The 27,572-nt window shown below is 49.0% G+C and overlaps 1 protein-coding gene across 2 annotated transcripts in view; it reads left to right on the top strand.

The window, feature by feature from the left end:
• Positions 1–24,526, top strand: part of MRRF (mitochondrial ribosome recycling factor) — a 51,208-nt gene extending 26,682 nt beyond the window's left edge. The window contains exons 5-6 of one of the 2 annotated variants that reach the window (XM_024562339.4): positions 12,776–12,935; positions 20,482–24,526. In XM_024562339.4, the coding sequence (XP_024418107.2) occupies positions 12,776–12,935; positions 20,482–20,559 (238 nt within the window). In that variant the 3' untranslated portion in view covers positions 20,560–24,526. The remainder of the gene's footprint in view (positions 1–12,775; positions 12,936–20,481) is intronic. The other variant, XM_024562337.4, reaches the window with a different exon arrangement.
• The last annotated feature ends 3,046 nt before the right edge of the window (positions 24,527–27,572 follow it).

Raw genomic sequence — 27,572 nt, 5'->3', positions numbered from 1 at the left:
GATCACTGGATTCAGCAACCCGATTTATGTATCAGTTAACGTTTGAGTGTAAAGGAAAGCACAGGGGCTTTGGGGCTAGACAGACCTAGGTTCAAATCCCTCTTCTGTCCCACTCTGGGTGTGGTGGCTTGGGTCCTCCGAGAGGCAGACACCAGGACAGAACGGGATGCGCGGGAGAGTTATTGGAGGAGAGGCCTGGGAGAGAGATGGGGTGCAGGTCTGCCCCCAGCGAAGGAAGGAAAGAGGAGGGCTGGGCAGAAGGGGATTTGGGCCACGTGCGCCTTGGAGGGTCAGCTAGGCTGCCGGACACTCCTGGGGAGCAGCCCCCGTTGGAGGCGTCCCTCTGTGTGCGTGGTCGCTGGCTGGCAGCAGCCCAGGGGACCTGCCCATTGCAGAGAGGGAGGCGGGTCGCTTAATTTTTTGAAGCTTTAGCCTCCTTATCTGTAAATGGGAAATAATTTTTGAGGTTTTGAGAAGTGATGAGATATTACATGTGAGGCTCCTGGTGGGAGGCCTGGTGTGTCATAGATACTTAAGAAATATTAATTCCTTCACCTTATAGAATTAGTCATTATTTAATTCTTCTGGTTAAGGAGTTTTGTTTTTTTAAGATTTTGTTTATTTATTTTCAGAGAGAGGGGAAGGGAGGGAGAAAAAGAGGGAGAGAAACATCAGTTGGTTGCCTCTTGCCCACCCCCAACTGGGGACCTGGCCCACAACTCAGGTGTGAGCCCCGACGGGGAATGGAACCTTTCAGTTCACAGCTGACACTCAATCCGCTGAGCCACACCAGCCAGGGCTGGTTAAGGAGTTCTTGAAAACTTATTTTTTCTGATTATTTGGGAGTAAAAACAATGATATTTTATGTCTGTGTACTGATTCATCTTTTAGTCCTTAACATTCTTTTTCCCTCTCTTCCTCGCTAAGTCCCTCCCCCAACCCATGTTCATTTTGAACCCCTATCCTTTCCTTCATTTCTAGGGGTGAGAGGAGTTGAGTCATTATGTTGTAATTATCTTGGAACTTGAGTTGCTCAGGAACACTGTAGATTGATTGTTAATGAGCACTTGGTTTGTTCTTTGAATATGAATTGCGGTGAACCAGGCCTCCTGGAAGATGTCTCCCAGATAAGAAAATCTGGTGACTGGTCCTGCCTGTGGTGTGAGATTTGCTGCGTGTCTGGTAAGACGGAGGGACTCGGTTCTCCTAGTCCCCCTTGGCCCACTGACCTGCTCCCTGGGACCTCACAATAGTTGGATAATTGCCATCGTCGTCCCCCACGCTCCCTCCTGGCATTGTCTTGGGTGATAGACCTACACCTGGACGAGGCTCCTTCCTTCGGACCTTGTTCCCGGGTGACCAGCACGAGGGAGAATTCTACCTAGGATCGCAGCACGGAGTTTCACAGAGAACGGTAAAACGCCCTGAGCTGTAGTGCTCCTAGCCTGAATTTGCCGTCTCGGGTGTTTCCCCCCACCATAGACTGATGCACAGTTTCTCGTGGGTGATGACCAGGTTTTTCCAGGGAGAGCAAGTGGGGTGCAGCGGGGCGGGAGGTCCCCAGGCTGAGTTAAGAAGATGGGTAGCTGCTGTGCCGCCTGGGAGAGCCAGAATCGGTGCGTGGAGGAGCTGAGGTTACAGTCAGAAAAACTCTAAAAAAAAACCAATAAAAAGAGTTATGTAACCTTAGTCCAGTTCTTTCAACACTCTGAGCCTCAGTTTCCTCGTCTGTAAAATGGGCCAATAGCGGTATTTACTTTTGTGCAGAGTTACGCGGTGAAACGCCTGTGAAGGATGAAAGGGACAGGGAGCGAGAGTAGACAGGGAGAGCCTTCAGACCTGTGCGGGGCTGACACCTGTGAATAGGGACATATATTCAATAAATGAGAGAGAATGTTACTTTTAAATTTCATCATCAGGTGAGCTGTGTGATTGACCGTTCCGGTGGCCTTTTCTGCGTGTGCGGTGGTTGCTCAGTTCCAGGAGAGCAGTTCTCCGTCGCACAGCTGAGGAGACCAAGGCGTGCTGCCTGTCGTTAAGTTCTCCGGCTGGGGAGGAGGCCTGTTCAGCAAGGAGAGCCAGACAGGCACAGAGGTTTTTAACAGCTGTATTGAAAGATAATTCACCCACTTAAAGTATAGAACTTTAGGACTTTGTTTTCTCCTGCCACAAAGAAACCTGCCAGCAGGCACTTCCCACTTCACTGCCACCCCCTCTCCCCAGTGCTCTAGGCGACCACTGATCTGCTTTCTGTCTATCGGTCTCCCTCCTCCATCCGAGCCGTCCCTGTAAGTGGGACCCCCCGGGGTGTGGTGTTTGTGGCGGCTGCCTCACTTACCGTGTTGTCTTGGAGGGTCGCCCACGTGGCAGCACGAACCAGTACTCCGTTCTTTCTTATTGCCGGGTAGCATTGTGTGGCTGCTATACCACACTTCGTTTATTCGTTCATAAGTGGAAGAACGCGTGGGTTGTTTCTACTTTTTGGCTATTGCGAGTAATGCTGCTAATGAACATTATTGCACATTTTTCTGTAAGCCTGTTTTCGCTTCTCTTGGGTATGTGCATATGAGTAGAATTGCGGGTCATGTGACAACTCTGTTAACTCTTTGAGCATCTGCCAAACTTTTCCACAGGGACTGCACGTATGCTTGCTCCATAAGGGCTCCAATTGCTCCAGCCTCTTGCCAGCGCTTGTTGTTATTTATTATTATTATTACCATCCTAGTGGGGATGAAATGGTATGTCCTTGTAGGTTTGATTTGCATTTCCCTAAAGACTACTGATGTTGAGCATCTTTTCATGCATTTGTTTGCCAAATGGTATGTCTTTAGAAAAATACCTATTCCACTCCTTCACCTAATCTTTAATTGGGTTGTTTGTCCTTTTGTTGAGTTGAAAGAATTCTTTATATATTCTGGATACCAGAATCTTATCAGATGAATGATTTTCCTCTCTTTTTTTTGATCGTAAAAAGAGTACACATTTACTGCAAAAATTCAAATCCTACGGAGAAATAAAACTGTTTACTTTTCTGCCAGTATTCTTCCCAGAAGTAACTGTTGATAAGTTTAGTGTATATCCTTCCAAAATTTAAAAAAGAGCATATACAAAGATATATGATTCACATAAAGGGGATTAAATATCTACAGCACTACAACCTGCATTTTCGCATAACAGTATCTTACACAGCTTTCTTGGGGAGCTCACTGCTTGTGTGGCTGCAGAGAAGGTCCCTGTGAGACGGGTGTAACACCGATGAGGAAACTGGGGATCAGTGTGAGTAATTTGCTGAAGGTCACAGATTAGCCATTGGAGGAGTCATTATTCAAATCAAACCTGTCTGTTTCTGAAGCCCCCGTTCTTGCCACGTTATCGCATTGCTGCTTGGGACGCTGCCCTGAACCTCCTCCTCCAGCTCCGTGGCCTCCTCGCCTCGCTGCCGCGTCGCCCAGTGGAGCTTGTTTCGGGGGTCTCGTGTATAATGTGCACATTCCAGGAAGCACTCCCTTTTTTTGCAACACCCCCACACACAGACCTTTGGCCATCCTGAAAGGAAAAGAGAAATCAGAGAAGAATGCCTAACGATTTAATTTGGGCCGGGCAGCCACAAACTGCATTTGAGCGACTGCAGCTGCTTTTCCAGCCCATTCGTTCCCACCGCCTGCTTGCCGAAGCTGCTGTCGCAGGGCCCTTCATTCTGCTAGTCCAGTTCCCGTGCCTGCCAGGCCTGGGCACGCCTCCCTGCGATTGAGGATGCTTGCCTCCTCTTCCTCAGTGTTGCTTCCCTCCTGGCCTGTGGCTTTTTAGAAGCCATTCTGACTATTTCAGGTCCCAAGTGTGTGGCATGGGGACTCCCTCCCGGCACAGATGTCCTAGTTTAAACCCACGGGAAGGTGCAGTCAGGAATCCAGAATGGAGTGCGGGCTGAGGAGAAGGTTGCCACCGACACCTGTGCAGAGGCTGCACCCAAGGACAGGCCACTCCTCTCCCTGCCCATTCTCTGCTCTCCGCCCTTTGTGTTCTGTGCCTGTTTCCAGAACCTGGCCATCGATAGCTGTGATCAGGTCCCCAGTCCACTGCCGTTATCTGTGGGTATCCTCTCTCCTCCGCACTGCACTTGGACTTGCAGGGGAGCTGGAGGAGTGGCCATGAACAGAACTTGACGTGAGAGTGTTGCTGTTCCCGTTACTACCGCTAGTGAGAACACCTGCTTCGATTTGTCTGGCACCAACCAGGGAAGTCTGGGATTCCCTTTTCTAATCTGTGAAGTCCAGGTAATAGTACCACTGACGACCTGGGAGTGTCGTGAAGACGCACCGCGGTAACGCACACAGAGCGCCCCAGCTCAGAGCCTGGCACGTGGAGAGAGCTCTGCAAATGGAGTTACTGAAGGGGAACAGATGACATGGGGGTCCGTTGTCTGGGCAGATGGAAATGGGCCCTTGCTGTGACGATAAGGTTTCTCCTTGTTTCCCTGTCTTCTTTCTTCGTAGCACTTATGTGTCATTTTGTGTATTTATTTGTTTTCTCTGTCTCCTTCCCTAGAATGTGAATAGGGGGAGCTGTGTCACTTTTGTTCACATATACAAGCAGAAGCTGTTGTTCGTATATATAAGCTGTAGTGCTAGCCCCTGGAACAGGTCCTGGCATGTAGGAAGGATGCAGTGATGCAACCGTGTTGACCCAATCAGTGAATACGCGCACTCACTGCGTGCCCGCCGCCGTTCCGGGCACTGTTCGCATATTAACTAATATCTTCACAAGTCTATTGAGGTGGGTATGTTACCCTGTTACAGACTAAGAACCCGAGTCACAGGCGCACGGCGTTCTGTGTGCCCAGTATCCCACCGTTAGTAAGTGGAAGACCAGGCAGTCTTCTCGGAGCCTGGGCGTGTAGCCACCACGCTGTCCTGTCCCTCAGCAGGACGCATAGTGGTATTTTTATTACTAGTGATACGACATGGTTAACAGCTTTAAGAGAGTCAGTACCTACAAATGCGAAGTTCTTTAGTCATCATATCTCTCCTTTGCTCCCAACATTCACTGTGGAAGAAAGGTATTATCCCTCCTCCCGCCCCCATCAGACAGCTGAAGGAAATACAAACAAATGATGTTTACTGATTACATCATCACGTGCTAGCACATTTAGTAACTCTTAGTTTTTATAACAATCCCACTAAGTTAATGGTGCACAGTTGACAGACGGGAAACTAAGGCAAAGAGGTAAAATTACTTGCCCAGGGCCATACCGCTAAGAAATGATAGTTCTGGGCCTCATACCCCCGCAGTCTGGTTTCAGAGACCGTTCCCTGGACACCTTTCTTTGAGATTCAGAGAGAAGTTAGATTCCACAGTTACTCCCTCCCTCGGCGAGCGGCAGAGCTGGGATTGCACATCTGTGGTCCCCAAACCTGTGCTGTTTTCCTGAGCCGTGGTGCTGAGCACGAGTTGCCCTCACTTCTCCCTGGACTTGGATGTCCATTCTTTCTGGGGTGACAAGGAAGGAGAAGACGAGTGGCTTAATCAAGGTCACTCAGCTGAGAGTTTGGAGTTCAACCTGCATTCTTCAGTCACTCTGGACCGAGTTTCAGCGTGGTGTGTCTGACTTGGCCAGGCCTCAGTTATGGGCCAGTCCTTCGTAGGCAGGTGGCCAGTTGTGTCCCCAGAGAGCGCTAAAGTTTCTGCTGGTGGTAGAAGTCCTTTCAGAGTAAAGCTGAAGGGGGTGGAGCATAAGGAGAGGGCGGGTGGGGGATCGCCTACCTAGAAGCATAGGAAGTCTGGCTCAGCTACACAAACAAAAACATTTCCTTTAGGCTCGCAGCCCCAAGACACTGGGCAGCGCCCACCAGCAAACAATAAAGCAAGGCCTGTGCCTGCTGTCGACTGCAGGCTGATGCTTCTGCTGGGGGGATGTCTCCCCGAAGCCCGGTGAGGCGGTGGCAAGGTTTCTGTCCCTGGAGACATGTTTGATGAGGAGCTGCCTTTTTCCTCGGCCTGTCCCCCGCGGCTGCTGTCGCAGAACTCGGGCCTCCACTGCCCCTGCCGCCTGCTGCTCTCCTCCAACCCCGTTCTTTCCCTCTGCTCACCTCCCACTCAGTAGCCCAAGCTCTGAGCGACTGAGTCCTGTGGCTCACTCTCCCTCACCACTCACATCCGATTATCCCCAAGTCCTGGAGATTCTGTTAAAAATAAGAATGCAGCCGCCCTGAACGGAGCTGCTGTGGGGCACACACACCGGCAGGGTGTCAAGCCCTTGTCTGTCACCGTCATTTCACGTAATCCCTGCTTCCGCCCTCAGTAACATTCTCACTCCCGTTTTGTACATGAGGAAACTGAGTCTGGAGAAGTGGAAAGCGTGCTTACGGTTCTGAAGCTAGCAAGTGGCAGGGCTGGGACTTCTGGCTTTAAAGCACGTCCTTTCTACCTTTTAGTCTCACTGAAGTGACCAAAGATCCTGGTGAAGTCAAGTGCTGACATATTATAACAGGTTTTTACAGTAATTGCCCAAGCTGCGCATGGCTTCCTCTCATAGACACCTGGCCCATGGCCTTGCACGTGTGCCCCGGTCTCTCTGAAACATAGGAAGTACCCTTTCAGTCAATGGGATTCTCTGCTGTGAGTTACCAGTAGGGCATGCACTCGGCTTACTGCTCACAGGAAAGTGCTCAAGGAATTCTGCAGGAAGGCCCCATCCAGGATGTTACGGGAAGACCTGCCTGGTAGAGTTCGTACAAACAAAGTGTGACCCTGCCAGCTCAGCCAGACCCCTGCCTAATGCTCCGAGGTTCTCTGACCCCAGCCGGCAAAGGCTGCCTGCCGTCTTCGTTGCCCAGCCAAGAAGCTCCTCCAGGGCTGGTCCTGAGCTCCCCGGGCCTGCCTGGAGGCCGCTGGGCAGGCGTTTGCCACGTGCTCGGGTCTGGTGGTGTGACTCTGTCTTCCCGAAACACGAATCTGATCCCGTCTCCTCTGTCTCGCTCAGACAGCCGCGGCACTCTATGTTCTTAGGGACAGTCCTACCAAGACACTTCCCCCCCACCCTGTTTTAGTTTTGGTAAGATAGACATAAAAAATGTTGCCATTTTAGTCATTTTTATGTGTCTTGTTCAATGGAGGTAAGTACATTTGCATTGTTGTACAACCAGTCTCCAGGGCTTTTCATGTTGGAAAACTGAAACTCTGTACCCATTAAATGAAAACTCCCCACTCCCTGACCCCCCGGTTCTCGATGATGGCTCTTTTCCCTTCTGTGTCTGCGAATTTGACTCTTCCAGGAACCTCACACAAGCAGAATCATGTAATAGTTGCCCTTTTGGGTCGGGCTTCTTTCACTTAGCATAATGTTTCCAGATTCGGCCACGTTGTAGCGTGAATCAGAATTTCCTTTTTAAGGCTGAACCCCATTCTTCTGTGTGTATGTATGTACCACACTGTGCACCCATTTATCCATCGATGGATCTGCTAAGACTCAGTATGGCCTTAAAGGGCCTGTGCGTGTAATCTTGCCCTTGCTAGCCTCCCCAGCCTCCTCGGTTGGGACAGTCTCCTTTCTGCATTCTGCACTCGGCCGCACTGCCTTTTCCAGTCTCTGAAGAGCAGGGCCCTCCTCCCCTGCAAAAATGCCTCCGCTGTACAGAGGCCGTTCCATTGCATGGGGAGTGTCCTCCCCTAGCCCTGCCAGTCTTACTCTTCCTAACTCAAATGTCACTTAGCGTAATTATCTCCTCATTTTGTTCCTGGAGTCCCGCAAGGAGAGCTTGGTCGGACTCCCTTTCCCAGCTAATTATTTTCGTGGAGCTCTCTCTGTCTTTATTTGCACCTTATGACTAATGTATTGATTAACTGCGCATGTGTTTGCTTAATGATTGCCTTTCGTGCCATGCTGTAAACTCAGGTGTGATTGAAGCTATATCCCTAGTATCCAACACAGGGGCCGGCACATAGTAGGTGCCCAGTGCAGAGCTGTAGAATGCAACTGTAAACTGGATGATCGAATGAACGCTGAAGAAAGAAAATTTCAGGGCTATATGCTGGAAGCACTTGTGTTTTAAAATGTACGTGAGATACTAAACTGGGTCTCAAAGAGTCATCCTACTGAAGCGCAGATTGTTTGCCCTGCCATTTCCGCGTCGATAAAAACTTCCACGAATTAACTCTTCATCGTCGGAAGATGCCTCAGTGGTTGCCGAAAGGGAGATGGCAGCTGCAGCAAAGGCAGCGCACCCGCTCGGGTCGTGCCCTCTCTACCGAGCTCTGGGTTGCGCACGTCCAGGTGTCATCTCATCCTCACAGTAACTCTGAAAGGTAGATGCTATTTTGTTGTTTGTTTTCAATTTCTGTTTCCAGATGACGTGATCAAAACTCAGAAAGCTTTTTTAAAGATTTTATTTATTTATTTTTAGAGAGGGAGGGAGAGGGAGAGGGAGAAAAACACTGATGTGAGAGAGAAACATTGATTAGTTGCCTCTCGTGTGCTCCCTGACGGGCCCGAACCCACAACCCAGGCATGTGCCCCAACCGGGAATTGAACTGGAGACCTTTTGGTTTGCAGGAGGACACCCAACCAACTGAGCCATACTGGTCAGGGCAAAACTCAAGAGAGTTTAAGTTTAAATAGCTTGCTTAAGGTCACTCAGCCAGTAAATGGTGGTTCAGGAGTCCAGGGTAGTTGGTGTGGAGCTAAGCTTCCTAGGCCGCCCAGCCCCTCGTGCCCTTTCCCTCGGTCACTGGAACAGCTCTCATTTTATCTGCCTTGGTTTTCTCTGAAACCAGGGCTTTGTGGCTAAAGGAGAGTGTGGAAGCTCTGGGCCTCCAGAGCAAATTTGGCCCTAATGCACCCTTTGAAGTCTCATGCCCTCCTGCCATTATGTTTCTCACGGTGCTTCTGCCTGAAATGCCCTTTCCTTTCTCCTGCAGCTGGCAAGTGTCTCTGCATCTCATAGGCACTTTCCAAATCTCAAGGCAGTATGAGCTGTGCTTGCAGAGCGCCCCTTCCACAGAATGCCTGTCCCTCTGTCCTAGCAGTAGTCATCCTCTTCCCAGGTAGTGGTTGACAGTTTGTCTCCACCACTGGACTGAGTCCCTGGAGAGGGGGGCTCAGGCCTGCCTCCTCTCTGGAGCTCCTCAGCCTGGCCCAGGTCTAGCACGGAAAGCAGGGGCCGCAGCCAGTGCTCGCCGACCCAGCGCACGCGGCTCTCAGAACCAGCTGGCCAAGTCCAGAAGCGTGGGATACAAACTAGCGTGTACTCACAGAACCCAGTGAATGCAAGATGGAGATGATCGGACATATCAATCACTGGTTTGGAAAGGCATTAAAATATTTCCATAATACAGTATGTTTCTTTTCTAAAACAGATGTGCCTTGTTTCATGAGAAAACAATTAAGCGTGTTTGATTAAAACATTCATAAATGCTATCATTCACTCAAGGCTACTATATGCTGCTGTCTTTATTCGTACTTTATACATGCCGTGACTGCTTCTCCCAGTACCATAGGATAGTAAGGTGTTTTTAATAACTTCACCTTTGAGATGAGGGGAAACTGAGGCTCAGAGGGAATTGAGTAGCTTGCCCAAGCACAGCCAGCGTCTGAGTGGTAGATACAGGAAGGAAACAGGGCTGCCTGACTTCAGAACAGCTGCCTTTCCACCCCGCTCACTGCTTCTGGTCTTGTAGTTTAGGTGCCTTTCAGCCGAGGGCCCCAAACTCAGCCCTTCCAGTGCCAGGTACCCCTCCCCCGCCCCTCGTTTCCCCTCCTCACTGTGCTCCCCTCTCCGTTTCCTGAGGTCGGTGCCTCTGTATCTGCATCCTGAAACTGAACTGGTTTTGTCAGCATCACTAATTGGACACTGTTGTGTGTGGAAACTGTCTGGTGTTGACAGTGTAGTAATGTCACGTTTATATTAATAAATGCAAAATGCACTTTATTAAGGCCACGTTACATATATTGTGGTTTTGTTTTCTTTGTGTTGCCTTTTACTCTTAAGACTTTTTTGAGCCCCAATTTATATATGTTAAATGTATGGGGCTTTTTTTCATGGAAAAATATAAATAAAACAATGTAGTGAAAAGGACGCTGATTAGATTAAAACATTTTTTTATTGAAGATTGTCTAAACAGTAGGATACCTACGCATTTCAAATGATATATGAAATAGAAGATTGGAATACTTCTTGTTAGGGAGTTTAAGAGGTTTCTTACAGACCTAGATTCATTTATTTCCTGCCCCTCCTAGTATTTCAGCAGGATTAAGTTTTTTGAATCAGTGGATCAAGTTTTAATTTTCCTGTTCCTTCCTTATACTGACATATGCTTTGGCAGAACAAAAAAGAGACCTAAACATGTCAGCATGATTTTTGTTCAATGAATTAAAAACCATAAAAGTAACAAGATCTGATCCAAATCCCTAAACTCCTGACATGGTGGTTTTGTCCTTTTCAGGCCTAAGCTTCATGTTACTGACTTTGAAAAACCTTCTGCCTGGAAGCAGCAGTAATGGCAGCAGGGCGTAATTTATGTGAAATGGATGACAAGGGGCAGGCAGCGTGGAGTGGTGGAGAGAATACAGGCCAGAAGGATCTGGATTTGAATCCCTTTCTGTTGCTCAAGCCCACGGGCAAGTTGTTTAACCTCCGCATGCCTAGTTTCCTCCTGGCGGAATGGGGGTGTGAGAATGCAGTCTGAAGAGTTATTGTGAGGATCGGTAAGGTAATATACTTAAAACACTCACCTGGCACAGCGTGGCTCACCCATGGTCGTAATCAGGACCGTTTTTATTTTGAGAATACCTTCAATTAGCTGAATCCAGAAGGATTTCCTTATGACACAGCTGCCTACTTTGTCTTCAGAATGTATTCTTCCTCAAATTTTTTAAGTTTTCTTCTCATCCTATCAGGGAAAAAATACCATGTGGATGGCACTGAGTCTTTAACACCTGCCTGCCACTGTTTCACGTGGAATATGGACCCACGGCTGGGGACTGTCCTTACTGAGCGAGAACAACCGATTTGAGGGTCAGGAGCTAGGTGCCCAGGACGTCCATTTCAGGACCCAGGGGCAGAGGACTTTGGTCACACTAGGGCCGTTGGCTTTGAGACAGGGCAGCCTGGGTGTGACTTTGTGTAAGATACCAGACTTCTTTGGGTCTCATTTTTTCATCTGTAAAATAGACTTCGTGATCTTACAAGAGCCTCCATGACATGGATTTCCAGCCTCTTTTCCTGTCACTCTCTCCTTTGTTGTCTGCGCTCCAGTCAGTTCCTCAAGTAGAACGTGGTCTCTTTCCACCTGTGGTGCTTTCCCACGGAAGTCTCCCTTTGCCGGCCAGTGCCGGCAGCCTGTGCTCATTCTTCAGGTCCTAGTGCCGTCTGTTAGTCAGGATCGGATGGGCTCTGCTGTAGTAACAAGCAGCCCCCCGCCCCCCGGCCTCTGTGGCTCATACAACCTAAACTTAGTTCTTGCTCATTCTGCATGGTGGACGCTGTTCATGGCAGTCGCTCTGGGACCCCAGCTGATGGACGCTCCATACCCACTCACACTGTGGCCAGCGGAACCTGGTGGCGGAGCACACACTGGCTCTGCAAGCTTCTGCCCTGAGGTAACACCAAACTTCAGGCCATATGGGAAATGCATTCCTCCTGGAGGGAACGAGGCCAGAATACTAGTGAGCAGACCCAACCACTTCCACATTTAGATACTATTTCTCTAGGAAAGCCTTCCGTGACTGCCCCCTCCCCAAACTCGGACAGAAACTGGTGAGTCAGCTGGGCTGCTTCTGTGCCTGGCGCTTCCCCACACCCCTGCCCCCAGCACTTGTCACACTCCATTGTCACCTTCTCCTTACTGGCAGCTCTTTCTAGCTAAGCTCCTGAAGAGCAGGAGAAGAGCAGGACAAAGGTCTGTCACATTCATCCTCATGCCTGCTGTGCCCAGCACTGGTTGTGACAGGTGGTAGACCTCAGTGTGTGCATGACGAGGAAATGAAGGACAGACCTGTTGGCCTGCCGTGCTGGGCTGTGGTGCTGATTAAATGTAAAATGGGAATAGTAATAACCGCCCCATACAGTTGTAAGGATCAGCATGTGAAGTGCCCGTCCTAGGGATCGCCGTAGCAGGCCCTCCGTGTGTGCACTGTTGTTGTGGTAAGGATGCTAACTGTAAAGGTAACGGGCATTTGTGAAGCATTTCTAATGTGCCAGGTGCTCTCAGGGGTCCTTTGTGGAGGGTACTGGTGCGTGGGTTCTCCCATGTCACGTTGGGACTCGTGTGGTATCTTGGTCAGTTTTGAGGTGATTCACAAGTCATTTGGTATAATAATAGTTAAGATTCTGAAGGTGCTACTTATTTGTTTGGGTGCACTAGAGAGTTAGAGATGATGTGCCAGGGTCAGTCCCAAACACCACATGCATCGTCTCATGTAATCTTCACACCACCGCCTGAGACGGGTCCCCATAGTTCCCATCACACAGACGCGACTCTGAGGAGAGGAAGCCGGATACGCTTCTCGTGAGTGGCACGGGGAGGATTTGGCCCTAGGTCTGCCTCGCCTCCCTGGCTCGTGGTGTTAAGCAGTACTCTCTCTGGCTCTCCCCAGCTAACTCACCGGGAACTTCCCTTGACCCTGAGCACTCCATGGGCCTGCGTCAGGAACGTGGAGCTCATCTGCCACCAGGGAGTACGGTTACCAACCGCTGAGCTAATGGACAGCGTGGTTTTAAATTCTTGGCTAGCAGTTAATGTAGAGGGCGATTTTATTGACCCCTCTTTTATCTTTTATCAGGGTAACCAGGGAGCACAGGGAGATGCTGGTGAAACTGGCCAAACAGCACACCAACAAGGCCAAAGACTCTTTACGGAAGGTTCGTAGCAACGCGATGAATAAGCTGAAGAAATCAAAGGACAAGGCCTCGGAGGACACCATCCGACTCATAGAAAAACAGGTACTGTTCCCAACAGACGTAATCCTTGTGTGTCTGATGCGGGGAATCTCTTGTTCATGTCTGAAGCGAGGAAAGTGAAGACACAGGACCCCTGGTCTTTCACTGATGTGATTCTCGTTGACTGAGTCTCCGGCCTGGGCCTCGTCCTCTGCTGGGCCCTGGGAATGGGGAGGAGGAGGAGATCTATTGGTCTTTTACCATGTGCCAGGCTCTGCCGAACACTTCTCATCACTTCATTTGCCCTCGTCGCTACAGAGCTGTGAGGTGTAGGCAGTGAGGAGACAGGTTCAGAGAAGCTGAATAACTTGTCCAAAGCCACACTGCTGGCAAACGGCACAAATAGGGTCCAGACGCAGGCAGACGGGTTTCAGAACCTGTGCACCACTGCGCTCCTGCCTGTGGTTGGTTGTCTGGGTGCCGAGAAGTGAGAACTTCAGTGTTCTTAGTGTGCAGAGTAGTGGCACTTACAGGTGTCTTAAAGGAGCTGCCGGGGTGAAACAGTGAGGGATGGGGGAAGGTGGACCTCGGCTGAGACCGGGGAACGGACAGACGAGGCCGGCCACTGTCTTATCATGAAGAAGGTCTTATGTACCAGGTCGAGGAGTTTGCACTTTACCATGTCGAGACGTTCCCACGTTGGCTGTGCATCTCTGTCAGTCATCTATGGCCACAATATTGCTGCATAACAAACCATCTCAAAACTCAGCGGTTTACTCAAGCATTTGTTCTTATGCTCACATCTGTAGGTCAGCTGGGATGTAGCTGTTGTATGTTGGGTTCAGTGGGCTTGGCTCCGTATCTCTGATTGGGCTTAAGTTGGCTTTATGCATCTGTCCATCTTCTGGAGTCAACAGGCTTCCCGGGGCATCTTTGCGTGGCAGCTGTAGACACCAAGGGCATAACCCCAACCACTCAAGTGCATTTTTAAGCACCTGTTCCTGTCACATCCCATTGGCCAAGGAAATCACACAGGCCCAAGCCCCTTACCACTAGGCAGGGAAGTATTTCTGTGCATGGAGGCCTGGAGGAGGGAGTGAATATTTTTTGAACAATCCAATCTACCACAGCATCATAATCACTTGAGGAGCTTACGAAAATACAGGTTTCTGGGACCCTGCTCCCAGAGATTGAGTCAGTGAGTCTGAAGTAGGGCCTAGGGGTCTGCATTTTTGGAGTAACTCCTTTGAAATATGTTTTCCAGACAGTGGGGAGATCACATCTGTGTTTGTGAAAAATGACTCTGGTTGCTGATTGGAAATCAGGCTGCAGGGGCAAGACTGGAGGCAGAGAGGCCAGGGAGGCTGTTGCAGAAATCTGCCTGGGAAGCGACGGTGGCCTGAACCTCAGTAGTATGAGAGGAAGTAAGGTCGGGAGATGAATTTCCCAGTATTTAGAAGAGAAACTGAAGATGTTGAGTGTGCTATAAAGTGCTCACCCAAAGCCGCCTCATCAACAGTAAAAGTACTGTTTCAGTAAGATTGAACAGGCGTGTGAGCAGGATGGGGAGGGAAGGGGGAAGAAGAGGAAGGCAAGGGCATCTGGAGCAGGCCATAAAGTGGCCAACTGCTGCCGCCCCTCCCGGACCAGCAGGCAGAATGCTGGTCATAGGCCAGGCCGAAGAGTCACCCAGGAGAGATTTTAGAGGGATTCTTGGGCCCTGCTCCTGCATTTTTGATTCCATAGGTCTGCCTAGGAATGTGCATTCTTAAAAAGTTGCCTAGCTGATTCTGCAAAAGCAGACATGGAAGGTAGGGAAGGACACCAGAGTTAGAAAGAGATTGCTCTGTAGCTGCTGTCCTGAGATGTTGGGGAAGTTACTGGACTCCTCAGAGTCTGTTTCCTCAGTAAAAAGGGATTTGTAATTCCTACCCTGAAGGGTTGCCCTGGGGCTGCTGGAAGGAAGCACCATTTCCTGACACCCAGACGTTCAAAGCTTGCTTCTCGCAGTCTTTGTGTTCTCCTGTCTCCCTGCCTTAGCTGAAAGAGGTTCAGAGCCCAGATCAGGCCTCAGGAGAGTCTGATCCTCTGGCCTCAGCGTGGGGGCTCCTTGTCCATCTCCCCAGGGGTTCTTGGTTGCTCAGTGGTGGTGGTAAGTCTGTGGACTACGAGACCTCCCGCCACTCCTCACTCAGCAAGTCTGCGCATCTGCCTCAGGGACCAGGGCACCGGCCTGGTGGAAGGAAGAACAAAAGGAAGGATGATGGGTAGCCAGCTCTCTGATGCAACCTGCTGGACAAAGACCTGGCCGGAAGCCTTCACTCGTTAGCACCTGGCTTTCACCTTCCTCTTCAGATCAGACTTTTTCATTCAGTGCTTGTTACTGTTCATTATTATTTGTCTAAAGTGAAAGTAACTTTATTCATTTTTTGTGATACTAAACCAATCCGTGTTTAGTGTAAATTTTTTAAAAATGAAGAAAGTAAAAGAAATTTCATCACCCAGAGATGGCCATTATTAACCTTCAGGTTATCTCTGTGAGTATATGTGCAATATTACAGAAAAAAGATGATACCGCATGCATGTCGCAACAATATTATATAAGATATTGTCATTTAAATACTAGTTGTTAAGGTTATTGATGATAACTGTTTATTCTCACGTGGTCACAGTCCGAGTAAGGAAATACCCAGCAGACTGTCTCGTACACACGTCACTTTGTCCTCTCTTCCCGGCAGGCGGCACGGACCTGGGGGTTTCACTGTGCGTTTTTATTTAAATAAACAAGCAGGGTCTGATTGCTGCTTTATCGCGCAGTTTTTAAAAATTTGTTTGTTTACTTTGTTCCTGATTATGAAAGTATTGTGTGCTCATTGTAAAAAATATAGAGTTCAGAAGGCTGTTTTTTAAAACATGGGAAAAAATTCACCCCATAATCCCATATTGCATGCTAGAGCAACAGCCCTTAACATTTTGGAGTTTTTCTTCTTTCCCCTCCTTTTTTAAACTACATAGTTTTAAACATGATTGAGAACACGTACTATACATACAATTTGTATTCAGCTTTTTATTTTCTGTTCAGCATTAAAATCATTAGCATATTCTCGTGTCTTAAAAAACTTTGTAAACAGCCATTCTAATGGTTGCAGAACACTCCGTCTGTGGTCATACCATAATTCACTTTCATAAGCCCTCTTGTTGGACATTCAGTTTGTTTAAATTTTTTGTTAGTATGAATAAGGCTTCAATGAATATTTTTTATACACACGCCTTTCTTTGTTGAGATGCTCTCCCTAGCGCGCAGCCCCAAGTGTGAAACTGCGCCAAGGGGGTGCCCGCTTCTAAGGTTTTTGGTACGTGCTGCCTAAATCATTCACGGGTTTTTAGAATATGTGTATTTTTTAAATTTTTTTGGCTTTTCTTATCCCTAACATTTAAACCTAAAATTTTTGATGCGAGCTGAAAATGTTGCTTGTGTGAGAAGTATTGCTTTTACCTCCACACTCCACAGGAAAGATCAAGTTATTCTCTGTGTACATCCATACAGCTCTTCTTGAGGATAATTTGGCAACGTATACCAAAAGCCATACATTTCTGATTCGGTGGCTTAGGAATTTACCCCCCCAAATTGTCAAAACTCTTATCTACAGAAGCATCTGTTGATTATGATAATGGTATAAAATTGGAAACTGTCTAAATTTTTAACAGTGGGAAAATAAGTTGCTTTACATTTGTTTACTGGAATCTATGTATATCAACAATTATAAAAATATTTTACAGACATGGTACTTTTTCACAATTTATTTTTTAAAGGTAGATTCATAATACTATTTATAATACGATTTCATTTTTATAATGAAGAGTTTCATGTACACAAAAAAGGTTGGCAGCTTATTCACTTAAATGTTCATGCTGCTTATTTCAAGTAATGGGGTTATGAACAATTTTAATTTGATTCTTTGTGAGATTTACTTAATTAAAAAAAATTTCCAAATGTCAGATTTTTCAAAATTGTATTATAAAAATGTTTCATCTTTGGTGTAAAAGAAGGAGATGATTCTGTGGTAGGTTCTATCTCTGCAGGCATGTCTGACTCCCCAAACCCTCCCCCCACCAGCCTCCCCACCCCCACTCGGGCCAGCTCTGCTGCAGGGGGACCAGGGTCTTCCCACTCAGGGCCCTGACATCTGTCAGCCTGCTGTTTCACCTTCGCTTTAGTTCGCTATAAATGGGCCTGCTGAACATTAAAGCGCTTGGCAGAAACCACCAGTAAATCTGGCCAAGATCCTTTCACTGCTGCCTTTTCCTGAGAAACCGAACTGCTCTGAAGTGAAGCTGGGTGCTAGGGGCTGAAGGAAGGGAAGGCTCCTAGCAGACGGGCAGGCGGCTGGACGCAGTGAGGCAGGCGGAGCAGCACCCAGTGGCACAGTGGGTGTTCTGAGCCAGGCCTTAGGAAGGATGACTTGCTACCCAGGCCTGTTCCAGGGGGGTACTGTGGGCTCCTGCCTCCCCTCTTCCTCCTTCTACCTTTCATTTTCCAGAACTCGTAAGAAGGAATGTGATGAGGGTGGAGGCGGTGGGGGGGGGCGGTGGTACGATCTTTCTGAGGCAGCATTCTGTCATGCAAAGGGCTCTTGCTTTGGAGTCAGAGTGGCTCTTTCACTTGTCAGCTCTTAAGGTCAGCAGATGGCCTCACCTTTCTGAGCCTCTAGTTCCTCATGGTAAAGTGGGAGCAGTGACGCCTGTCTCACTGGATTGATTGGAGGACCAAATCGCACAGCCTGCCCAAACCTGGCCGGTGTGGTTGCTGGTCCTCAGCAGTCCTTTGCCTGTTTGCCCAGCGCACTCCCTTCTCCTCACCTGTGACTTTGCATGCGGACTGGGGTTGGCTGTGCTAGCCAGCCTGACCCTGACCCAGCCGGCCTGCGAGGAGGCAGGATGGCCGAAGCCAGGTGCAGGGGGCTCCTTGGAAGGGGGGCGGTGGTACCACACTGGCAGAAAATCCTGGACCAGTCACACCACTGACTTTTTAGGTGATTTTGAGCAGGTTAGGTAACATTTTACGCTTTGGTTTAGTCCTCTGTCAGATGGGGATAATGCCTGTTCCACCTGCCTTACAGAGGTTATGTGAGGTTGTTGGATTCGAATAACGTAACAGAGGACACAGCCCTTTTGCGTAGTGTGAACTCCTGTGCGGCCGTCAGGTAAAGTAATTAAGATCCATGATATATTAAAGGGAGATGGTGGTGGTGGTTCACATGCCCTGAGGATCACGTGAAATAATGCATGTAAAGTTTCAGCCCGTGCGTGGCGTGTAGTGATGGGCGATGCCGTGGGTGTCCCTGTCGCTGGTGCTGATCACTGTTTTCCGAAGTCTGATAAGGGTGGGAAGATGAACTTGCTGGCAGGCTGTCCCCAAGGGTGCTTTGTGCTTGTGATGTGGTAGAAAATATTATGGGAAAAATATTGTGGTAGAAAAATATGGTAATAGTAAATATTTTCATTAATTAATTAATTTGATGTCAGGAAATGATAGTAAAAATCAGAGTAACGCAAGCACATTTGCATAGCAAATAACCAATTTGAAACACGCTTGCATATTCATGACTTTGTTTAACCTCCCAACTAATCTCTAAGCCCAGGACCAGCTTCCCCATTTGGTAGATGAGGAGACTGAGACTCGAAGCCAGGAAAGGGTTTGTACACGGTCACCTCACTGAGAATTTAACTCTAGGTACTTGTCCTCCTTCCAGTCCCCGTCTCTGTCCCCAGACGCCGTTCTTCCAGAGGAGGCTTGCAGCCCGTGTTCCTGGCTGTCCCAGCCTGGAGGGCTGCTGGGCACCACGCCAAGCCCCATGCAAGGCAAGCTGCCCAGGTGGGGGCGAGAGAAGCCTCGCTAGGGTCTGCAGAGGCTGAGTGAGGAGGGGCCAAGCCCACGTGCTGAACCCCGTGGCTCTTCCCGAGTGCCCGGCAGCCCCAGGAGCTTTGCTCTTCCAGCTAAAAAATGTGCAGCTGTTGCTCTAGCGAGAGCCTGTCTGTCTCTGTGCCTGGGGCCAATTGCTCCAAATCCTTTTTAGTTTTTACCCTTTCCCGAGCACTTATTTCTCAGTGCCTGGCCAAGGCCTGTGGTCTGCAAATAAAGATGTAATAAAGATGCCCGACAGCACTGTGCTGCTGAACGCAGATCCCAAGCACCCCGCTGCCCCTCCAAGCTTCCTGCCTCAGGCCCCCTGCCTCAGTCCCTTTAGACGTGGGGGGGGGCCCGCAGCGTGCTGAAGACTGTACCGCGGTTTTCACCCTCAGAGGGAGTGCGGGTATACTGCAGAAAACACAGAAAAGCACGGGAAACTTTCGTAATTATCCATTTAGTAAATATTTCCTGAGCATTTGCTACGTGCTGGGTCTTCTGCTAGATGTGACGGATACCACATGAATAATATATTAGCTATCTTCCCATCACTACACGATAATCACTATTAATATTTTGACAGGTTTCCTCCTAGTCTTAAAAATATGCATTAACTTTTTACATATTTGAGATTGTTTCTGCTATGTATACATATACACAATTTTATATCCTGCTTTTTCTTTAATTCAGGGGTGACCGAAGCATGTTTCCATGATATTATAAATAATGTCTTGAAGCATTCTTTTTTCGTGATTACAAAAGCAACTCCTGCTTGTTATAAAACAGTCAAACCTTTGAACGTTTCAGAAACGTATCCTGGAATGTTATTCAGATTTCTACCCTCTCCATGAGAAATGGATAATCTTAACCCTTTTTAATGTCTGTATGTATTCAGCTACTTACCCATTCTTTCACTTTAGATTTTCTGGTTTTTCATTATTAAAAGTAAAGCTTAGATAAATATCTTTGTATATAGAAGTTAAATTTTTTTCAGATTCCACGCACATGGGAGTATCCCCGTTGAGAGAATTCGGGGTTAAAAACGGCGCGAGCGTTTGCCTCGCTCTGAATCCCTCCGATGATCTGTGGACTTGCCCGTCTCACCGTGGCTTCCTGGCCCTGAGTGTTGTAATTAAAAACCACAACATCAAATTTTGTTAACTATGATGACTGAATTATGTCTTGTTTGAATTTCCATTTCTTCAGTGTTTATTGAATTTTCCATGTTTGTTAACCAGATGTACTTCATCTTTTTTCAAGACTTTTTTTTTCCTGCTTAACTATTGGGATCTTAATATTCTCTGTAACAAACAGCAGAGTGTCTGAGGTGCAGGAAGTTCTACAAGTTCATGGAGGGACAGATAAGGCTGGCTTCTCTGTACTCTATAATAAAAGTTAAGAATTTGGGGCTGGGAAGTCAGACTACTAAGGATTGACTTTTGTTCTTGCTACTTTCTAGTTGTGTATCCCGAACAGGTGGGCTGACTGCCTCAGTCCCCTCACCTGTGAAACGGGGACAATAATAGTGTGTCTCAGGGTGGCTGCTAGGAGTCAGCAGGATGGTGCCTGGCCGGGACTCAATGCTGTGAGCTTTTGCCGCCGTCATTCTTTCCCAGATAACCTTTTCCTAGTTCTGGAATATTTCCCTCCCACCCTTTTCCAGCCCAGCTTATCAGGCTGTCTCACTTTGTGTTTCTGCAGATCAGCCAAATGGCCGATGACACAGTTGCAGAGCTGGACAGGCACCTGGCGGTGAAGACCAAAGAACTCCTCGGATGACAGTCCACCAGGGCGTCTCTGGTGGCTCCCCTGGGTGACAAATTGACATCTCTCTACCCGTCCACAGGGATGGCCATCACCATGTCCTTGTCAGTCCTCGTGGGGCCCCGCCTTCCAGTGTGACACCCGGACTTGTTTATTCCCTTCCTGCTGTCCCCCATCCAACCATTCATCTCTGGGCCCTCTGGCATGGGTGGGCCTTTGGAGAAGGTCTGTTGCTGACAGCCAGCCTTTACTCTGGGCGTCTGCCTTGACGGCGATACTGCCAAATGCCTGCGGCCTCTGGCAGGCGTGGCGCTGACTGCTGTCTCAGGAGCCTCCTTTTCAAACAATCAGTGGCCCTGTCCCCAACCTTAAGCTTGGCTTGGGCTGGTGTGGGCCTTCACCTGTCACTGGATAGCTTTGATAGAGGCCGGTTTTCACCAAACAATAAAATGAAAATGAATTGGAAAGAATAACAACCACAAAGGAAATGACTGAGTCAGTCTGGGTCGGTGATTCCTGAGGACCTGTATGTAAAGCAACCAGAACAACTCTTTGCCCTCTGAGCTGTCTTTGCACACGCTCCTTTCTCTGCCCGGACCCTTCTTCCACGCCTCACCTGGCGGTCAGGTTCAGCCTTCACAGCGCAGCTGGGCTAGCGCTTCCTCGGAGTCTCTCCCTTTTCCACTGGCTGAGGACCCCTGCTGCTGGCTGTCACACGCCGTCTGCTGTTCTCATCTGAACCTTAATTATTCTTTTTGATAATTAGTCTGTATATTTGCCACATCCTCAGAACTTGACAATGCCTGAAACGCAGTAGGCACTCAGTTGCGAATGAATTGTGCATAACATTTGCACAACAAATGCTGGCTTTTCCTTTCTTTCCAGTCTTAACACTGTTCTGCCATTTGTTGCTCTTGCTCTGTCCTCTATGTGTACTTGGTAATGAGACACCTTTCCCCCAGGGTCTGCCTGTCAGTGGCAGGCAAGCAGTGTGTTGTGGCTCATCTTTGGGTACTGGGTGAAGTTAGTTTTTTCCCCCCAATAATTTTTCTTTTAATCATTCATTTGTTCATTCATTCATTCACTCATTCATTCATTGATAATATAGCCATGATGAGCTAGAAACAATCTTAGGCAACATTTTTTATCTCCCCAGTACACTTGCAAGGTGTGTATTAATTCCATTTTACAAATAGGAAAACTGAGACCTGACAATATTAGGTCATTTGCCCAAAGTAACAAAGCAGTAAGAGGGGTTCACTCCTCATTGGCAGCCCCCTTATACAGAGTGGGAGGCACTCAGAGAGGTGTGAGCTCTTGCCCTGGGTTCCGCAGCTGGCATGCGGCAGAGCCAGGATTCGGGCCGAGGCCTGATCTAGAGCATGTGCTCTGCCCGCTGCGTCCTGCCGCCTCCACAAACATGCAGGGAGCCCCAGTTCTGTGTCAGGTACGGTGCTGCATGCTGGGAGTACAGAAACAGGCGAGACGTGACCCGTCTTCAAGGGTGCGTGGGGCACTGGACCAACTTGCTATTCCCAGTGTTGTGGGGGGAAAGTAAGAAGTTCATTCCCCGTTCTGCCGAGCATCTGCCTTTAGAATGGCACCCACTTTGGCAGCAGCAGGGCCCGGCCATGATCCTTTGAAGCAGCATCCAGCTTCTCTGATATTTGTCTCCTTCGGGGCTCCCTTCCTGGAGGGAATAGGGGTGCACTTCGCCCTCTGCTTGCACTGGTGGAGCAGGCTGCGCTGCCCTGCACGGCAGCCAGTGGGCAGAGTCTCGAGGGCAGAGTCAGGTTGAAGGTGAAAGAAACTGACCCCATGTCCTGCCCTGCTTACCTGTACCGTGTTCCCCAGCCCTGAGTAGCCGTCACACAACTAGAAGTCAGCTGAAAGAAGAACAGGGTCGGAAAGAGCAATCGAGGCGCCTTTTGGGGGGTAAGCCACATGGAGAGGGCTCTGCAAGTCTTTGGTGAATGGCTGAAATCCCCCACTCACTGCAAATGTGCTTCTCTAAGATGCAGGATTTTTTAATAAACAGAGGAAATGATAAATTATGTTGTAACTCCACTCCAAAGGCATTTGGTTCTTAACAGCCAAATCCTCTGTAGTCTTTAAATAAACAAAAACTTATTTGGTGAGCAGACGGGGGGGAAATTGAAAGATTTTCTGTACTTGGGCTCCACATGTCAACAATTTCTCTCCTGTGTGTATGTTGGCCAAAGCCGTATATCATGATAAATGAATAAAGGAAAACCTCAGGCCCAGGGCCGTCAGACAGCTCGGCAAATGGCTTTCAGCTGATCGCTCTATTTCAGTTGACATTTATCAAAGAGTTTCTCTGTGACTCCCCGTGTGTCAGGGCTTCGGTGGCGGCAGGGACGAGAGTGAGACTGCCTGTTTGGATGTGCTGAGTAATGAGTAATGCCGGAGCAGCTCGTGTTCCCGCTCTCCCCCTTCAGTTTCCATCACTTTTAAAGCGGAAAGCTGGGTATGGAAATTCCCACACTTGCCAGAGGAATTAACCGTCTCTTCTATTCAGTTCTTCAGCTTTTAAAGTCTCATGAAAAATACAGGCCAAAGAGAATTCAAGATTTTTTTTTTCCATTTTATCTTCTTCCTTTGTTGTATATATGTGCGTGTGTGTGTGTGTGTGTTGGAATTTATAAGAAACTGGAATGTTAAAAATTAGAAGTCCCCAATCTTACTCCCCTTTAAAAATTAGAAGTATATCCTTCCAGACCTTTCTCTGGATATATAATTTTTTTAAGGGGGGAGGAAAGCTATTCTGTTCCTATTCTGAGGCTTGCTTTGCTTTATGCAACAACATAGTCATCCACCTGTGTGTGAATGTGTGTGCACAATTTATTCTTTTTCATTGCAGTATAGTATTCCACAGTATGGCTGCACCATAACTTGTTTTACTATTACCTCTATATGATATATTTTTTAATTATTTTAAATGCATAGAGGGTGTTTCTATTTAAAGTTTTGTGTTTTTTTTTTTAAATAAAAAAGAACCCCTATTCCAAGTTTATCTGTTTGGTAACCTTTTCCTCAACCTCCGACTAACGTTTACTGAATGCCTACCATGGACCAAGTAGCTGGACACTTGTGTCACTACATTGAAAGTTGGTGTAGGTATTGCTCCTGTGTTTACCTTTGAGAAAAATGAGGTTCAGAAAGGGTATTTAATGTGCCCAAGGTCACGCAGTGAGTACCAGAGTGAGGTTTGAAACTCTTATCTGACTTTGAAGTGGGTCCTTAATCATTCTACTTTGGATCATATGTCTCCCATCGATTGCCTATTCGAAATGCACCTGGCATTGTTCTGGGCCCCGGAAGTGATACAGGAAGCAGAAAGCTTGCTTCCGTTAAACAATTAGCTATTTCTAATAAAGGACCGCAGGTAAAGTAGCAGAGGAGCCGGCACATTGCAGACACCAAGGAAATGGTAGTTCTTAGGGAGACAGTAAGGATTTCACATGTATGTCTCAGCTGGCTGGCAGACTCATCTACACGCGTCAGAGACCCGGGGAGCGAGCAGAAGGACCACCCAGCCCCGAACGATGATAACGACAATGATAGACTGGCAGCCTTGGTGACTGCTACCGGCTTGGTGCCTGTCAGCTCTCGAAGTGCTTCTGCAGCCTTTATTTTATCCCACGGAAACTACTGAGCGAAGCTTTGCCGTTTCTTTTGCCCTACAGTGTCACGCTGTGCCTAAAAGGGGTGCTCTCTCGGCGGGGGGTAAATGTCGTTTTATACACACACCTACACGACGTGTACTTCATGATGTTGTGTTTTCTGTAGCGCTGATCTGTTGAGCCTTTGATGGCTCTTGGACCGGAAGTGATGAGGTTTAGTGTCCTCTCCCGCACGTCCGTTTCCTCTGGCGTTGCCCGCTGTCGCCACTCCGCGACGGCGCCGCTGTGCGTCAGACGGCGGACAGCCTGACGCACCCTCTCGGGCTCAGGCAGTGCTCGGGCGGACTCCGCCTCCTCGTGCGGACGTCGGGGGCGCGGCTCCCGCTTCCTCGTCGTCCACGTGGGTCTGGGGTATCTGCCCCGTGCCTTCTCGTCTGGCCTTTTCCAGTCAACGTGTTTCACGTGTTTCCTTTTTCGAGTTGGGTTTTGTTTTATGAACCATTCTGAAACAACTTTTTAAAATTATCTTTTTTTAAATCTATTTTTAAAAGACTTTATTTATTTTCAGAGAGAGGGGAAAGAAGGGAGAAAGGGAGAGAAACATGGGTGTGTGAGAAAAGCATCCTCGGTTGCCTCGCACACGCTCCCTGACCGGGAGGCAGCCTGCAGCCCAGGTGTGCGCCCTGACCTGGAATCAAACCCATGACCTTTCGTTGTGCAAGAGGATGCCCAACCCGCTGAGCCACACTGGTCAGGGCTTAAAATTACCTTTATTTTAATTGTGGTAAAACACATGTCACATAAAAGTCACCCAAACCGTTTGGAGTGAGCAGTTCAGAAGTGTTACGTGCACCGGCAGCGTTGTGCAGCCCCCCCGGAACTCCCTTCACCTGGCAGAACGGCAACCCCACCCATTAAACCGCTTCCTGTACCCCTCGCCCCCCCCTCGCCCCGCGCGCCTGGCCACCACCACCCCACTTTCTTTTTCTGCGAATCAGACTGCTTGGGTCCTCGTTTAAGTGGAACCAAAGAGTATTTGTCTCGGTGCGTCTGGCTTACTGCCCTCTGCGTCATGCCCCATGTCCTCAAGGCTCATCCGTGTTGTAGCGTGTGTCAGAGTTTCCATCCTTTCTTTAATACCGAATGGTGTTCTATTGCTGTGTGTCTGAAACTCCTCCTAATAGGCGACTTCAGCTCATTTATGTTTGTTGATCCTACAGGCAGATCTCAGAGATACTGCGGGTTCAGCTCCAGAACACCGTGGCCCAGTGGGTGAGCGTCGCGACAAACAGAGCCCCGATCTCCTGGCCCGTGGAGGGCCCGGCCTTCCGCTAGGCGCAGACTCAGCGCCCTGCAGCCCCGCAGGGCGGAGTGCAGTAAAACGAGGTCTGCCCGTTCGGACCGATGTGTCCAGGGGAAGGAAGCCTTTGCTCGCTCTTCAGGTGCCGCAGTCACACTAGGTGTCTGAGCCCTTAGCAGGTTAGGGACCGGCGACCGGACAGAGGACAGGGTTGCTGCTGCAGAGAGGGGGGCCGCTGTTTGTTGAATGAACAAGTGCTGATCTCTGTCTCTCTCTGTGTCTCTCTTTCCCCCTTCCTTTTTTTTTTTTTTTTTGTATTTTTTTCCATTATCATTGATCTCTGTCATCTTGTCCTTTCTTTGGGTCTCTGTTTTAATCCATCCTGTTCTGTTAGGTTAGATTAACCCTAAACGTAGCATTTATCATGTTACTCTTCAGCTCAACAACCTTCCCTGGCTCCCCATTGCCTGCTGAATGGAGTGCAAACTCTTCCGCCCGCATTCAGTAGCTCTGGTAACCTGGCCCGTGGATCTCTTCCACTGTGGTGCATCTCTCACACCCACCCTAAGCAACCAGTGCGTGAGCTAAATGGAACCAGTGGCGTTTCTGAAGCTCCGGGCTGCTTTCTTCCACCTCCATGTCGTGTTTTAGGCTATTTTCTTCGGGTATGTTCACCCTTCAATCCCTGCTCCACCCAACAGGCAAAATTTCTTTCTTGCCTCCGAAGCCCTTCTTGGTCCCTCATCTCTCTTTGCATTGAGACATTCATTCCTTTATCTAGATGTTTCTCCTGATTCCTAGACCTGTATTTACCCATACGGCATCTGCACTTGGATGTGCTTCAAACACCCCGAACTGCTGGCCCCACCTGGAAGACGTGTTCCCACCCAGGTGCCAAGCCAGGGCACTTTGCTGTCTCTCCCTCACCCCCTCACCCCCACACACAGTAAGTCACCAAGTCCTGTCAGTACTGCCTGCAAAGTGCGCCCCTTTCCTTTCTGGGCACACCCTTGAGTGGTGCGTCCCAGGGGACAGCTGTGGCCTCTGGGGGCCTCGGGCGCCCCTCAGAGGCAGCACGCCACCAGCACTGGGTGGGCCTGGTGTAAGTCCCTTGCAAGACGGTTCTCTGCCCTTTGAATCTTCACCTCCCTGACTAGCACAGTGCTTGGTGCAGAGCAGGTGTTCAGGAAATGTTTGTCTGCTTGTAATAGGCCTGCTGGGCATGCAATACAAACGAAGTCAGTTTACATGAAGTCAGTAACCCGGAGTGGCCCTTACTTGCACCTGCGTGCTCCGGCCTCCAACCTCCTCGCCAAAGTGGCTTCAGGAGTTGTGAGCATCTGCAGGCTGCCTCCCAGGGTGTCCACAATCACCGCGGCCACCACACTGCTCTCCAGCCCAGGCTCCCCATCACTGGCCCAGAATGCCGCTTGGGGGGCTTTGCCCGTGCTCTCGCCGGGGGTGTCACTGTCAAGGACAAGAGTGTTAGTTTCTGTGCTCGGGAGGCCTGAGCATGCGGGGTGGGGTCCCTGAAGACACAGGGAGAAGGTCTCTTCCTCAATCCATGCCACCCTTGTTCCCCTGTCTCCAAGGAAGCCTGAGTCCAAGGAAGTCTTGCATAGGCTCAGCCCCTCGTTTCCCAGCACAGCAGCTCCTCACAGGACGTGGGGCTTGGCTGGCCCAGGGGCAGGGCAGTGTCCCTTCTCATTCTTCCAGGCTCCAGGCTTGGCCCCCGGGACCCCCTTGACTGATACTAACAGGGATAACAGGTCCTGGGCCCGTGCAATGTATAGACAACTCTAGAAGCTAGTGATTATTTTGTTCATTTTACAAATGAGGGAAACTGAAGCCCCGCAAGGTTAAATTACTTGTTCAAAGACAAGACCAGGGGAAGCTTGGGATGCAGGAGTTTGACCCCCAGGTAGGCAGTTTCAATGAGTTATTTTAACTGAGAGACCAGAGCGGCTGCAAAGGGCCTTGTAAGGCACTGTGGTGGCCAGCGAGAGCTTATAGATCTTGTCTCAGTTTTGCCCCTTCCACCCTCAGTAAAGGCCATTCCATTCCCCCATGGGTGCCTAGGAGGG

Source organism: Desmodus rotundus, chromosome 1 (genome assembly GCF_022682495.2).
Source record: "Desmodus rotundus isolate HL8 chromosome 1, HLdesRot8A.1, whole genome shotgun sequence".
In the NCBI taxonomy this organism is placed as follows: domain Eukaryota; kingdom Metazoa; phylum Chordata; class Mammalia; order Chiroptera; family Phyllostomidae; genus Desmodus; species Desmodus rotundus.
This window is presented reverse-complemented; position numbering and strand designations above follow the sequence as displayed.